This window comes from Grampus griseus (assembly GCF_964374135.1).
Source record: "Grampus griseus genome assembly, chromosome: 16".
Lineage (NCBI taxonomy): Eukaryota > Metazoa > Chordata > Mammalia > Artiodactyla > Delphinidae > Grampus > Grampus griseus.
In genome coordinates this window covers 55,029,572-55,046,294 of record NC_139010.1, presented here as the reverse complement: position 1 = coordinate 55,046,294, position 16,723 = coordinate 55,029,572, and the positions used below count along the sequence as shown (strand labels likewise).

The window sequence follows — 16,723 nt, the reverse complement described above, 5'->3', positions numbered from 1 at the left end:
TGGTTCTCAAGAACCTAGGGGCAGGACAGGAATAAAGATGCAGACGTAGAGAATGGACTTGAGGATATGGGGAGGGGGAAGGGGAAGCTGGGACGAAGTGAGAGAGTAACATTGACATATATACACTACCAAATGTAAAACAGATAGCTAGTGGGAAGCAGCTGCATAGCACAGGGAGATCAGCTTGGTGCTTTGCGACCACCTAGAGGGGTGGCATAAGGAGGGTGGGAGGGAGGGAGACGCAAGAGGGAGGGGATATGGGGATATATGTATGCATATAGCTGATTCACTTTGTTATACAGCAGAAACTAACACAACATTGTAAAGCAATTATACTCCAATAAAGATGTTAAAAAAAAAAAAAAGAATGATACTTTGATCAAGTGAAATGCCCCATTTTAGTGTAGCTGGGGCTAGCTAGTCCTGTGCGGCCAAACTCATCACTGACACTGTGGGGTTTAGTTCAGAAGTCTACAGGAGCAATCTGGAGAGGCAAACCCAAGCCAAAGTCCACGGGGAAAGTTGAATGGTAAATGTCAGAAGGAACAAATGCAAAGGGCCTCAAGTGGGATTGGAGTTTAGTACAATAAGAGTAGGTGGTGAGCAGGAATATTGGTCCAGAGCTACTGTTCTGAACAAGCTTATTGCATCTGTGACTCTCCTTTTCTGAAGAGGGGTTCATAATGCAAGAGTGTATTAGACCGGTTTAAAATATGAGAGGCAAGTCAGCAAGTTTATATGAATTCAGGAGCCTAAGATAAACAAAGTCCATGCTGGGTTAGGTTTAGAAACTGTCAGAAGCACTTTTGTTAAAAACTACTACAGCAGGAAAAAAAATCAACAAAGCTAAACATCTTTCTTAATTGCCTGAAATTATACTAATCTTTTATAGTTTTGAAAAACAAAAGACCCAGGACAACGGCTTGTGGGAGAGAACCAGTTATTTCACTGTGGGTTCACAAACAGCTTAAGAAGTGATTTGCAAGCAAAGTTTTTAATTTGTAACTATCTCCTCCACTAGATATGTTTTTGTGACTTACATGTTCCATCTAGAAGTATGACTGCTGGGTCTATGTTTAACTTTACCAAAAAGTGCCAAACTGTTTCCAAAGTAGCTGCGCCACTCTGCATTTCCACCAGCCATCAGTGAGAGTTCCTGTTGCTTTGCCAGCATTTGTTATTGCCTTTTTCTTTTCTTTCTTTCTTCTCTCTATTCTTTTCTCTTTTTTTTTTTTTTTGGATTTTAGCCATTCTAATAGGTGTGTAGTGTATCGCATTGCGGTTTTAGTTTACATTTCCCTACTGATATAACATAATGTTGAGCATTGTTTCCTGTGTTCATTTGCCATCCATATACCTTCTTTAATGAAGTGTCTGTTCAAATCTTTCGCCCATTTTTAAATTGAGTTGTCTTATTAAGTTGTAAGTGTTGTTTACACATTCAAGATACAAGTTCTTTGTTGACTATGTCAAATAGTTGACTAGCTTCTGGATTTTCTTTTCCAAGTTACTTTGAATTCCCAGTTATTCGTGGGCAGCTCCTCAGGAGACCTATAAGGACAAATAGAGCAGCCACTCACCTCTGAAACTGCAACTTTATCGAGGTGCTTGTAAACCCTTGGCGTTGTCGAAGGGATTTCATCTGTTTCCAAGTCCATAATATACTCTGTAGTAGGGAGAAGTCCTTTTCCTTTTCTAAGTCATAGAGCTGTTTTGTATTCCTACAATAATGTTAGATTAAAAATATGTTAGTGGGGCTTCCCTGGTGGTGCAGTAGGTAAGAATCTGCCTGCTAATGCAGGGGACATGGGTTTGAGCCCTGGTCTGGGGAGATACCATATATCACGAAGCAACTAAGCCCATGAGCCACAACTACTGAGCCCATGCACCGCAATTACTGAGCCTGTGCTCTAGCACTCGCAAGCCACAACTACTGAGCCCGCGTGCTACAACTACTGAAGTCTGCATGCCTAGAGCCCGTGCTCTGCAACAAGAGAAGCCACCGCAATAAGTCCACACACTGCAATGAAGAGTAGCCCCCGCTCGCCACACTAGAGAAAGCCTGCGCGCAGCAACGAAGACCCAATGCAGCCAAAAACAAATAAAATTTTAAAAATACGTTAGTGGATTAGAACTACAGTACAAGTCATTACAAATGGCCTGGAAGAATGTATTGTACTAACTCTTCTGGGGCCCCCCACCCTTCCTTTTTTTTCATTTTACCCACATCTTGATGTAGAGAATGAAATTCCATTTAGAGATTCATACCTCTTAAAGATTTTTCACTACTCAAAAGTGCTCTGCTAACATCCATGTATTTCCAGATTTTCTGGACATTCTGTAGTATATTTCTTATACATTTTTTCAGATTAACAATTAGAACCATTGCTTCAAATTTAGAGGTACTTTGCCTGACGGGTAGTGAGCAGATTATTTGGATGCTGAAGTAATCTACTATTACTGGTTTCCTGACTTTGCAAACTCACTATAGTATGGCAAATTATGCCGATTGATTTTCTAATATTAAATCATCCTTGCATTCCTGGAATGACCACAGTTTAGCTATATTATTTGATAAAATTCTGTTAAGCATATTTCGTGAATGAAATTGGGTTGCAGTATTTTTTGTGTTGTTGTTAGGTTTTAATTTCAAGGATAATATAACCTCATAAACTGAAGTCCCGAGTTTATCAATTTTTTATCAAACATCTGGATTTGTTGATTCTATCCTAGCTTTCTTATTAATTTCTGTTCTCTTTATTTCATTCCTTCTATCCTTTTCCCTAGCTTTCTAAGAAAGATGCTTAGCTCATTAATTTTCAACCTTTCTTTTTCTCTAATATATGTATTTAAATAGTCAAATTTTCCTGAGAATTATTTTAGCTGTATCTCACAAATTTTGATACATATTAGTTTTTTATCAGTAAATTCAAAACATTTTCCAATGATCAATATGATGTCTTCTCTGGTTAACAAATTATTTAGACCTGTATTTCTTAATTTCCATACATACGGAGATTTCCTAGCAATATTTTTTGCATTTTTATGTTGGGTTTCTGCACTAAATGATTTAAATCCTTTGAATATATTGAGACTCCGAGATTTGTTGAGATAACATAACGTCAATTTTTGTAAATGTTCCATGTGTTCTTGAAGACAGTGGTATTTTGCAGTTGTTAGGTACAATATTCTACAAATACACCAAGTCAAGTCTATTAAGCATGTTGTTCAAATCTTCTATATCCTTAATGAGAATTTTTGGTTTATTTATTCCATCAATTACTGAGAGGAATGTGTTAAAATTGCCCAATACATTTGTGAATTTCTATTTTTCCTTATATTTCTGTCAAATTTTGCTTTATATATTTTGAAGCCATATTATGATATGCATATATGTGTATGTGTGTGTGTGTGTGTGTATGCACACGTGTGAATTAAACCATATACTCTGATGTGGCCCTCTAGCTCTAGTAAAGCTTTTTGCCTTAAAGATCTATTTTATCTTATACTAACTTAGCTATGCCAGCTTTCTTTTGTTAGTGTTTATGTGGCATTTTTTTCCATTATTTTGTTCTCTAACTTTCTATATCCCTATGTTCTAGATAAGTCTCTCCTAAATAAAATATAACTGGATTTTTAAAAATCCAATTATTGAGCTTCCCTTGTGGAGCAGTGGTTAAGAATCCAACTGCCAATGCAGGGGACACGGGTTCGAGCCCTGGTCCAGGAAGATCCCACATGCCACGGAGCAACTAAGCCCGTGTGCCACAACTACTGAGCCTGTGCATCACAACTACTGAGCCTATGCGCCACACTACTCAGCCCATGTGCCACAACTATTGAAGCCCATGCACATAGAGCCCGTACTGTGCAACAAGAGAAGCCACCCGCTCCCCGCAACAAAGAGTAGCCCCCGCTCGCCACAACTAGAGAAAGCCCGTGCGCAGCAACGAAGACCCAATGCAGCCAAAAATAATAAAAATTAAATAAAATAAAATTCGGACATAAGTGCCACAAAAAAAAATTCCAGAAAAAAAATCCAATTATTTTAATCCAGTCTAGATAAAAATGGATCACTTAACTCACTTAGATATATTTAGGTTTAACTCCACCATTTTCTTTTACGCTTTCCCCTTGTCTCATCAGTCTCTACAGTCCCTTTTCTCTCTCTTTTTTTTTTTTTTGCCTTCTTTTGGATAGTTTGAGTATTTTCTTATTATACTATTTTCCTCTTCAATTGATTTGGAAGACATATTTTTAAATTCTCTTTAGAGGTCATAAGTTAAAATCTAAGTCCTTGATTTATCAAAGTCTAATATTAAGCTTTACCTTTTTCTCCTCCTAGTCAATGCAAGTATCTTTAATTACATTTATGCTTCTCCATTCTTTACTCCATTCTAAAAGTTTTATTTTATTTTATTTTATTTTTGCGGTACGCGGGTCTCTCACTGTCGTGGCCTCTCCCGTTACAGAGCACAGGCTCCGGACGTGCAGGCTCAGCGGCCATGGCTCACGGGCCCAGCCACTTCGCGGCACGTGGGATCTTCCCAGACCGGGGCACAAACCCGTGTCCCCTGCATCGGCAGGCAGACTCCCAACCACTGCGCCTCCAGGGAAGCCCTAAAAGTTTTATATTTTAACTCTCTCTATATTTTTATACACTGTAAGACATCATTATATCACTACATGATTGTTCATTGAGACTACCCACATATTTACCACTCTCTTTGCTCCTCAATCCTTCCTTACTTGCTCTGTGTTCCTTATGCCATGACTGTTCTTTGCCTTAAGTTGTAGTTAATTTTATAAATAACGCTAGTTTGTTTTGTAAATACTGAAGGTTTCTGTTCATTCACTCATTCATTCAACTAACATTTATTGAGAGTTCACTATGTGCCAGTACTTGTACAAGACATATGTCAACTTCCTCAAGTAATATTGTTTGCATTTAACTAGGTTATTCTAGGAAACCAATTATTTAAAACAACTTGCCTCTAGTGGTTAAGAGCTTGTAGAGCCATTTCAGGTCAATGGGCAGAGAGTCAGGGAAATTCTTTAACTATCAAATCACTCTCACAGTTGTCATATCTTTGTGCACAGTTTAACTTTCTACCCAAAAAAAGGCTCCCAGAGAGCCTTCTTGCTTTTGAAGATTCCTTGACACATAATCATGTGTTGTCCTGAAATTATTTTTCCAGTTATTTTATTCTTTCCTAACTTCTCTTCCCAACAAGTCTATCAGCCAATGATTCCCAACTTGTAGATCACGTTTTTTTACAGGGGTCCTTAACTCTATATACTATCTGAGTATTGTTTTTAGATGGAATTAATAATATATCCTGCACATATGTGTATGTGGACTAATTCTCAAACATATACAAACACTTGAGATAAATATAATCCAAGTCAATTGAAAGGTATTAATAAGCTCATAGTAGTTTTTAATCAACATGTATTTTTTTAAAATAGACTGTAAAACTACTTTCATGTGACACCTCTATGAAATATTCTTACACAAAAATGAGTTTTTACAAAAGGTTGGAACCATTTCTATAATTGCCTAAAGACTAAGGATCTTCAGCAATCCCACTCCTGGGTATATACACAGAAAAAATGAAAACTCTAATTCGAAAAGATACATGCACCCCCAACGTTCATAGCAGCACTATCTACAATAGCAAAGATATGGAAACAACCCCAAGGGCCCATCAACAGATGATTGGCTTAAGAAAAAAAAAATACACACACACAGCCACACACACACACACTGGAATATTACTCAGCCATAAAAAAGAATGGAATAGTGTAATCTGCAGCAACATATGGACCTAGAGAATATTTTACTTAGTGAAGTCAAAAAGAGAAAGACAAATACTATATGACATCACTTATATGTGGAATCTAAAAAATAATACAAATGAATCTATACACGAAACAGAAACAAACTCCAGATGTAGAAAAGAAACTTATGGTTACCAAAGGGGAGAAGGAGAGAAGGAGGAACAAATTAGAAGTATTGGATTAACAGATACAAACTACTATACCTAAAATAGACAAGCAACAAAGATTTACTGTGTAGCACAGGGAATTATATTCAATATCTTGTAATAACCTATAATGGAATATAATCTGAAAAAAATACAACTGAATCACTTTACTGTACACCTGAAACTAACAAAATATTGTAAATCAGCTATACTTTAATTTTAAAAAAAGAGTAAGGATATTGTTATTTTCTTATTTTATATCATCCATAGCATTGTACTATACTCTGTCTAAAGAAATTACTTAATAAATGCTTGATGAATACATGAATGGCCTAAAACCTACCTTATCTGCCAATAATAATCCTGTAAAGATTTTCTGGTCAGCTGGCTTGTTTCCAAATTTTCGTTTGCTAATTTGGTAGCATCCTTCAGTGCTTTAAGCTACAACAAAGAAAAGAGCTTTTTTGGTACATTTCATCCACTTGTTACCATCATGCCAATTCACCTGTAGGTCTAGGTATGAGCAGCAGAAGCACAAGTGTATAACTTTTTGTATATTACTGTCTTGTCTTCCAAAATATATTTTATATAAGCACCTTGGGGCAGAACTGAGAAGAGCCTCAATATTTGTCTAAGAAACAAACATTATACCTTGAAACTTCTAAGTAATTAATCAATTAATATAAAGAAATGCCAATCAATCAAGATGATATATTGAGCACAGGCATCTATCTTATCTTCTATCTAAAATCCCATGGTTACAGAAAAGATCTATCTCTCTTTATCATATCCACTACCATCATCACAACCATACCTATACATGTATTTTATAATTATATCAACGCATCTATATCTCACTATAAAATAAGTGTATAACAACACAGGATAACAAGTAAAATAAAATCAGCAAAATATATGGAGGAAAGTATAAAACAGACAGAAATAACCACAGAGAATATCGACAGAGAAATAAAACCGGAGGAAACAAAACCCTAAAATGTGCAGAAGTCGTCTATCGCAGTTAGCGACAGTTTCTGGCAACTCCACGACTAGAGTCAACTGATATAAACTTTTAGTGGAAGACATAAGAGAAGACCTCAACAAATGTGAAGACATACTACATTCCTAAATGAAGAAACCCAAATTTTATAAAGATAAAATTTCTTTCAAAATTAATATAACAATGCAATTACAATAAAAATGGTAATATGATCTTTTTTAAAATTTTTGTTGGAGTATAGTTGATGTACAATGTTGTATTAGTTTCAGGTGTACAGCAAAGTTAATCAGTTACACATATACATGTATCCACTTTCTTTTTTTTAGATTATTTTGGTAGTAGGATCTTTATTTATTTTATTTATTTATTTATTTTTGACTGCGTTGGGTCTTCGTTGCTGTGCGCGGGCTTTCTCAGAGGGGGTTACTCTTCATTGAGATGTGCAGGCTTCTCTTGTTGCGGAGCATGGGCTCTAGGCGCGCGGGATTCAGTAGTTGTGGCTCACAGGCTCTAGAGCGCAGGCTCAGTAGTTGTGGTGCACGGGCTTAGTTGCTCCGCGGCATGTGGGATCTTCCTGGACCAGGGCTCGAACCCGTGTCCTCTGCATTGGCAGGCGGATTCTTAACCACCGTGCCACCAGGGAAGCCTTGGTAATAGGATCTTTAAAATAGAAGTTGACAAGCTAATTCTTAGGTTCATATGGAAGATCAACTCTATAAGAATATGCAAATACATCCTAGGAAAAAACCAATAAGGAGGCACTTGTCCTTACACATCATAATTTAATAATTAAACATAGTAATTAAAACAGGGCAGAAACAGACCAATAAGTCAGTGGAGTAGATAGTCCTTAAATCTATGTAAATATGTGAAGCTGGTTTACAATAAAGGCAGAATTTTAAATCAGTAGAAATAATAGGCTAACCTTTTAGGGGAAAGAAATTGAGTTGAAGCCTGACCTCAGAAAACACAGATATAAACTCTAGATAGAATAAAAAGCTAGAAATTACATATCACACACACATTATTAGGAGAATATATAGAAAGACTTTTTTTTTTAACATCTTTATTGGAGTAAAATTGCTTTACAATGCTGTGTTAGTTTCTGCTGTATAACAAAGTGAATCAGCTATATGTATACATATATCCCCATATCCCCTCCCTCTTGAGCCTCCCTCCCACCCTCCCTATCCCACCCCTGTAGGTGGTCACAAAGCACCGAGCTGATCTCCTTGTGCGGCTGCTTACCACTAGCTATCTATTTTACATTTGGTAGTGTATATATGTCAATGCCACTGTCTCACTTCGTCCCAGCTTCCCCTTCCTCCTCCCCATGTCCTCAAGTCCATTCTCTACGTCTGCGTCATTATTCCTGTCCTGCCCCTAGGTTCATCAGAACCTTTTTTTTTTAGATTCCATATATATGTGTTAGCATATGGTATTTGTTTTTCTCTTTCTGACTTACTTCACTCTGTATGACAGACTCTAGGTCCATCCACCTCACTGCAAATAACTCAATTTCATTTCTTTTTATGGCTAATATTCCATTGTATATATGTGCCACATCTTCTTTATCCATTCATCTGTCACTGGACACTTTGGTTGCTTCCATGTCCTGGCTATTGTAAATAGTGCTGCAATGAACATTGTGGTACATGTCTCTTTTCAAATTATGGTTTTCTCAGGGTATATGCCCAGTAGTGGGACTGCTGGGTCATATGGCCATTCTATTTCTAGTTTTATAAGGAACCTCCATACTGTTCTCCATAGTGGTTCTATCAATTTACATTCCCACCAACAGTGCAAGAGGGTTCCCTTTTCTCCACACCCTCTCCAGCATTTATTGTTTGTAGATTTTTTTGATGATGGCCATTCTGACCAGTGTGGGGTGATACCTCGCTGTGGTTTTGATTTGCATTTCTCTAATGATTAGTGATGCTGAGCATCCATAGAAAGGCATCTTTATAATTCTGGTTTGCCAGACACTATTGGTCGCCCTTGAATACTCATTTCTCTTGGTAGGCAGAGCCCAATTTTGTTCAGTTGCTCAATCTTCTTCCATTTATTTTAGACGTAAACCCTGATGAGTCTAGCCATTTGTAGCAATGTCATTCTTCTCTCTTGTGACTGGTTTAGGCATTTTAATGTGATATAATTCTAGGCAATGAGACATGAGGGGAAATCTGCTGTGGTGTAAGGGAAAGGTTGGAGAGGGCTCTCAAAGTGAGACTCTAGGCTGCATATTGTGTGTCTGGCCAGCATGCCTTCAGCTGGAGCAGCCACTCTGTTAGTTCCCATGAGAAGAGCTAACCAAGTCAACTTTCTGAAGATGAAGGTTAGAAAGAGAGAAAAGCCAGGGTTGTTGATGATATTGTTGAGCCATCAAATTAACCAACTGTAGAGCTGCCCTAACTTCGGACTTTTGATACAGAAGGTAATACTTTTTCCCTATTGTTTAAAGCAATTGAGAGAGAGTTTTCTGTGAGTTGTAACCAAAGGTATGCTAATTGATACAAATCTAGGAAGCGTAGTAAGTGAACAACAAAACTTAAAATCCCCAAAGAAAAAAACTGACAGATTTGACTTCATAAAATTTCAAATATTTCCAAGAGATAAGAAAAATGAAGTTGAAAGGTAAGAAACAGAATGGGACAAAAATATATAAAACATATTCAAAAGACATATATCTTGTATGGACTTACATCCAGTGTGTGTGTGTATGTGTGTACATGTGTATATACGTATATGTGTATATATATGAAAACTCTTATAAAGATACACAAAGCTACAGAAAAATGGGCAAATAATATCAACTACTGGTTAGAACTCTGGGAAGTGGGGTCTGTCCTGTACTGTCAGTGGAAATTCAAACTGAAAACCTTTTTTGGAAAGGCAATTCATTACTCTCTAATAAAATTTAAACTTCATGCACCCTTACCCTTGACCAAAAAATATCACTTCTATGAATCTAGCCTAGATTTCACTTGTGTGAAAGAAGTTTTCACTTGTGTGCTCAAATATATGGGTACAAGGATGTTCATTGCTTTATTATTTGTAATCATAAAAAGATGGAAATGACCTAAGTGTCGTGAATGGGAAGTGATTAAACATATTAAAATACAGGTATATTATGGGTCTATATATAGTGATATGGAAAAAGCTCCAAGATGCAGAATTAGTTTTAAAAAACGAAGTTGCCAAATAATACATATGGGAAGATCCAATTTATGTTGAAAACTATCATGGCGTATGTATACACACAGATACATGAAAAGAGAACTTTAAAGCTGTAGTTCAAACCATGAGGTGAAGATTGAAGTGGGTCTTTCACACTTTGAAACTTCTACACTGAATCATTTACAATGAGAATGTACTCCTGTATTACTTGTGTAATTTAAAAAAGACTGGAGGGAAAAATAGCAGAATGCTGCCAGGTTGAGGATCCTTTCTACTCTCCAATACTGTCTGCAGCACTTCTCCTTGTTCTTTAAGTGAGATTCATACTCATATAAAGGGACATATTCCAGTTTCAGAATTCCTTGGATGTCAGTGAGTTTCCCACTACTCTGAAGTTGGTTTGAACCCACTGAGAACAAGCAGAGCCATACATTTCACACCAACGGACTAAAAGGATACATACATTATAAATCAGTATTTTGGTAGGAGACCAATGGACATACTCTGTAACACTTGGCCTTTTCTCCTCCTCCCTACTGTTCTTCTCCTCTTTCATTTTAGAAGGGCATGAACATGACCTACCAAATTTCTCTTTTTACAATTTACCAGGAAATTGGAGAAAATGTTTATGTGCACATAAGGGAATAAATTGAAGAAAAGTAAAAATCAGCTAAGAAATTACTTTGGGTTCCTAAGAATCAAAATAATAATAATAATAAAAAACATGTTACAAATAATGATCCCCAAATGTTATTTTATACAGAGAGCCATGCTACATGAAAAACAAATGTAGAGTTTTTATGTACAGTAATAGATAGTACTCTAGTGAAATATAATTGATATTGCTAGATCAGACTTCAAAAATTATACAATACTGTTGGAAAACTGTCTATTAAGTAGAAATCTATAAATCAAGTCACTTTTTCAATGACCTACATCTTAATTTCAGAGTTGATTCCTTCATTCATAAAAACAATGGTCATATTAAACTAAAAGTTAGAATATTCAATATTTGTTTTAGGAAATATTCTGACCTTATTAATTCATGGTCTTCATCTGTTAAGTTCTCCCACACAATTGCTATGTGAAAATTCAATCAAATGGATTAAGTCCTGTAGTTTTTGCACTTGTATTTTAAAAGGCAGATATATTAAGGTACAATTCATTTCCAGCTTATTGGAATATCTTGGTGACTCTATTAGTTTTGAATATTTAGCTAAATACCTCACTAAATATTTATTTTTAACTGTATTAATTAGCTGAATGAGACCTATCAAAATATCTTTTCAGAGAGAACACTAGTTAACAAAATGCTCATGTATCAAAAACTCAGCACAGAGTCTAGATGAGAGGTGCAAATTCATAAAAATAATCAGTGGGTACTCCTTCGATTTCTCTTCAGATTTTATGTACCCTTTATGACGTCATTAGATGACTACTTGGATCAATCATTCTCAGACTAACACTCTTCATATTTGATGAGAGATTCAAGGTCGCTAATATTTTTATCAAAAATACACTCTTACAAGATTGAAAACAGCCATTTGGCTCTTTTAAATAGTAATGATTTCAAATATTCTTCTTGAGTCATAGGACCAAGAATACCATTGATTAGCAAACATTTATAGATGCTAAATATCCTGCAGGATATGTTTGAGGCTGCCTCCCTAGCCAGTTAATTCCTATAGTTTCTTTTCAGGAAAACTGAAATCAACCATTCTTTTATTTGATTAAATATTCAAAGTGCTAAGGGAACATATTCAATGATAGCTTGCTCTGTACTAAGAAGTCTCTTTTCTCTTTCAATATTAAAAGTTCAGCTCTGTAAATATAATGAAAACCATTCTCACCTTCTCATAAAGCAGCTGAGGTAAATTCTGTTGCTGCCTGTCCTGAAAACACTCATAAAGTTGGAGCAGCCTAGCACATAACACTTGCTCTTGATTGAAGAGAGGATGATGACTGAATTGCAAACCCACAATGTTGAGATCTAATTGGTACCTTTCCCTTTGACCTTCCATTTTGTTCCTAATAGAGCTTTCTAGATCAGATTTCACTGCCTTTTAAAGAAAAATATTTACAGGATATTAATTTTATTCTATTTCTTTTGAAATTACAAGTAACTTCTTTAAAAAGTAATATGTTAACTGTAAGAAAATTGAGATACAGAAAAGAAAAAAAACAATTATTTGCTCCTTCTTCCTCAAAATTGATTATAGCCCTTGATTTCATAAAATATATTTATACTGCAGCATTTTAATCACCTTGCTATAAATTACTGTCATCTACCTTACTATTGTGTGCTGGTAGAGGTTGAACTTTCAAGTTATAAGCCGCCAAATAATTTCCTATAGGAGCACTATGAAAAATGGTGTTTAGAACTGGTGGGTCAATAGTTCACTATGTGATGTTCTAACAGTCATCTGTGGCCAGAGTTAAATGACAAACCCTTATTAAAACATTTTTCTTAAGTGAATATGTTGGTAATTCCCTGGAAAATTCCCTGGAGGGGCCTGGACTCTCTAAGCAAATGTTATAAGGAGACCATCTTTCTTTATACATGACACTGTCTCCATTTGTAAACCAGATTGTCCCTAAATTAGTTGAAGTCCGTAGGCCTTAGATTGTATTAAAAATGATTCAACAGTGTTTTAGTACACTACTTTGAATTTAAGTACTTATGTTTGAATATTCATGTGATTAGTTTTTAGTGATACAGTTTGAGAAGGTTAATGGGTTACTTAGCACGTACAGCTTAATTCATGAATGGCTAGCCACTCCTGATATGAGCCATGACTGCAACCACCTAAAAAACACAGCATGAGCTCTTTCTAGATCAATCTGTAGTAGTAGAACATACCCTCCAGTCTGTGTCATTGCTATTACACCTGTTATTACACTGAAAAAACTGCTGTCCCACCCCTGATCTGGTGTGGCATATCCAGTGCTTCTCAAGGACTGTAGGTCACCAGGATGATGCCTACATCTCTCCCTCCCTCCTCTCTCCTGAGCTAGGAATCTCCTCCTTTTTCCTCTCTGGGTTGAGGGGAGGCAAGAAAATAGTAATAAAGCTTGTTTTTGTTTTATCCTTATCTTGTAAGTCTCTATTCTCAATGTAAAGGCCAACTCAGAAAGGGAAACCTGCACTTAATTCCACCTATAAAATTTAGTAATCGGTAGTAAATTGGTCATTAACCAGGCAAAACCACCAAGGAAATAAACAGTTTCCATTTTACACCACCAAATTATAATGGAATAATTTTGGAAATTCAAGTTGCTAAGCTAGAGATGCCTGTCTTATTAAGCAGATTCAGTACTGGACGAATAACCATGCTGCTTACTTGCTTTGGGTTTCTACTGGAATAACACAAACATCTGCCCTCGGTCCCGTCCTATTCAATACCTACTGATTGTGGTGCTCAGATGCTAGAGAAGGGTAACTGAGATGGCGGAATATCCAACAGCAGTCAAAGGAAGCAAGTTTAGACTGGAAAGCAAAAGCTAAAGGTGGAAGTAGGCTTCAAATATTTGAAGAGCTGTCACATAAGTGAGGTAGTTTATGAGTTCTTTATGGCCAAAGTCAAAAGAGCAATAGTGATCCAGGAGACAGATTTTAATTCACACAGAAAACAATAAACAATTGGAACTGCCTAATACTGGAATGAGCTCTCTTGGGAGATAGTAAGCTCCATGACACTGGTTAAAAGCAGCAGTTGACTGAAGGAATTATGTGAACTTCTAGAACTAGGTAAGTGTGTTAGACCATAAGAACAAAGATCTAGGCAACAATGAATCAAAAACCAGATGAAAGTACAAAAACATCCATGCTGTTACATGGCATAACAAGTTAAAAAAACAGATTTTCAGAGACCCAGATATTGGAGTTTGATCAGATATGGACTTTAAAGTAGCTACTATTAATGGATTTTAAAAAGAGTAAAAGATAAAATACATGAAAAGATGAGAAGATGAAAACATAGGGCATTCCACAAGAAAACTGGAATATATACAGAAGAATCAAATGTCAAATGAACACTTTGAAGCTAAAAATATACTGAAAATATCCGAAATTAATAATTCATTAGATGGGTGATTCTGGAAATATAGTGGCCATGTAGTTTTAGATCCAGGCATACTTCATTTCATTGTAACTTGCTTTATTGTACTTCTCAGATGTCGCATTTTTTTTACAAATTCTTTAATTTGTAAAAATTGATTCATGGCAACCCTTTGTTGAGCAAGTCTGTCAGCACCATTTGTCCAACAGCATTTGCTTAATTCCCGTCTCTGTGTCATATTTTGGTACTTCTTGCAATATTTCAAACTTTCTCATTATTATATTTGTAATGGTGATCTGTGGTCTGTGATCTTTGATGCTACCACTGCAAAAAGGTTATGACTCCCTGAAAGCTTAGATGACAGCATTTTTTAGCAATAAAGTATTTTTTAATTCAGGTATGTACATTGCGTTTTTTTAGACATAATGCTATTGAATACTTAATAAACTACAGGGTAGCATAAATGTAACTTTTACATGCACATGTATAAAATCCAGGTAAATGTATAAGAAGAATGCCAGAAGGAATAAAGGGCATATAGTAAATAATTACGCAAAACTAGTCAACAAAAAACAAGCAAATAAGACCTGGGGTAATAGAGGTATGACAGAGTATTAAAGTACCTGGCCGCGGCAACAGCAAAGAGAGGATTTTGATACTCAGGGAGCTATTATCTCTGTTTCAATGGCCCTTATGTTATTTTTATTCCAGTGAGAAACCCCAAATGAACCTTGCCTCCATGCCTGGCTGAGCAGAGTAAAAAATGTAGAGAAGATAGAAGGGAAAGGCAGGCAGAGGCATTTGTGTGGCACTAATTTGAGAACATTAGCTGTTAAGGATGCTGCTACAGAATGAATTTTAATGCTCAGTTTACATGCTTGATGAAGTGACATTTACATTTATTCCCAACTCTAAGAGTCCATGAAATACTGAAATTAGCTTGGATGAAGCTAGACAGATGCAGTTGAGGAAAAATTACTTGTTCAGCTCAGTGGTTTCCAACTTGGGATTCCAGATGGTTACAAAGGTTAATCTGCATAGTGGTTAATGTTTATCCAAAAATTATATTTTCTGCATTTACTTATCATCGCTTTGTTCATTCAGTTATTCATGCACTCACTCATTCATTCAGCAAACTGCCATTGTTTCAAGGACCTCCTTCTCCAAGAGCAATGGTCTCCAATAATTATGTTAAAAGATCTGTGCTATATCTTGAGCAAAATTTAAATAAAACACACTGTCACCATACCATGCAAAAGTTATGCCATGTAACAACAAAAAACAAGATAAAATAAATACCAGGGATTTCCCTTCCTTCCTCTTTTATCCTTTTATTTTTTGATTTTTTAATGGAGATGGATTTTATAGTAACTGGGGAAAAACAGAAAGATATTGCACTGTTGGGTGGGGGTGAGGGGGTCATTTATAAAATCTTGGTAAATGTGTTATACTATGAATTACGATGAGGCAGAGACATTGCCAGGCTCTCATGGTGTGATAGGCACCATGAAGAAAATAGGATTGTCTAAGATTATGCCAGTCAACTGATGTCTTTCTCTTCTAAATTATACAGGACCCTAAAAGCTTACATCTACTGAAGTGATGAATTCCATTACAAATTATATAAGTATTCACTGAGTGTCTGCTATATGCTAGGCATTTGGATATGTGCTAGTGATTTAAAAAAACAAAACAAAAAGAAAATCTTACCCTGGTTACAGTCAAGCAGGGAAGAGATTAGGTAAACAGAAGACTTAGATACAGATTGAGCCTTAACAAAACTGCAACCCAGTCTGAAATCAGTTAAGTCCCTGATTGGATTAAGATGATTATCCCCACTCAATATGCCTAAAAAGTAGAGGAATGAACTTTTCTGCAAGAAGATATGATCTAGAGTTTCTACAACTTTTCATATATAATATATGGAATATAATAAAAAAATACCAACTATAATAAAAGACAGGACTAAAAGCGCAAAATCAAGAGAGAAGAACAAATAATAAAAACAGATTTTCAGGGACCCAGATATTGGAGTTACCAGATATGGACTTTAAGGTAGCTATTATTAATGTGTTATAAAAATAGAGTAAAAGGGGACTTCCCTGCTGGCACAGTGGTTAAGAATCCGCCTACCAATTCAGGGGACAAGGGTTCGAGTCCTGGTCCAGGAAGATCCCAAATGCTGCAGAGCAACTAAGCCCATGCGCCACTACTGAAGCCTGCACGCCTAGAGCCTGTGCTCCGCAACAAGAGAAGCCACCGCAATGAGAAGCCCGCGCACCGCACCTAAGAGTAGCCCCGACTCACTGCAACTAGAGAAAGCCCGCACGCAGCAACAAAGACCCAACACAGCCAAAAAAAAAAAAAAAGCCATCAGCCAAAACTGTTAGAGGTTTTGTCTACTCCAGTTATGGGTTACAGCAAGGAATTCTGAAGCAGCTAGGGGCGCCTACTCCCTAGAAAATTTTATGACAAGACTTCACACTAAAGAGAAACTACTG

At 36.3% G+C, this 16,723-nt stretch overlaps 1 protein-coding gene across 1 annotated transcript in view; it reads right to left on the bottom strand.

Annotated features, from left to right (window-relative positions):
* The window catches only part of CC2D2B (coiled-coil and C2 domain containing 2B), a gene marked incomplete at both ends in the record, with an annotated part of 91,851 nt that overhangs the window by 62,182 nt on the left and 12,946 nt on the right, over nt 1–16,723 (bottom strand). Inside the window, 3 exons of the mRNA XM_082674100.1 lie at nt 1,581–1,721; nt 6,331–6,428; nt 12,015–12,224. Coding sequence (XP_082530226.1) covers nt 1,581–1,721; nt 6,331–6,428; nt 12,015–12,224 — 449 coding nt within the window. The remainder of the gene's footprint in view (nt 1–1,580; nt 1,722–6,330; nt 6,429–12,014; nt 12,225–16,723) is intronic.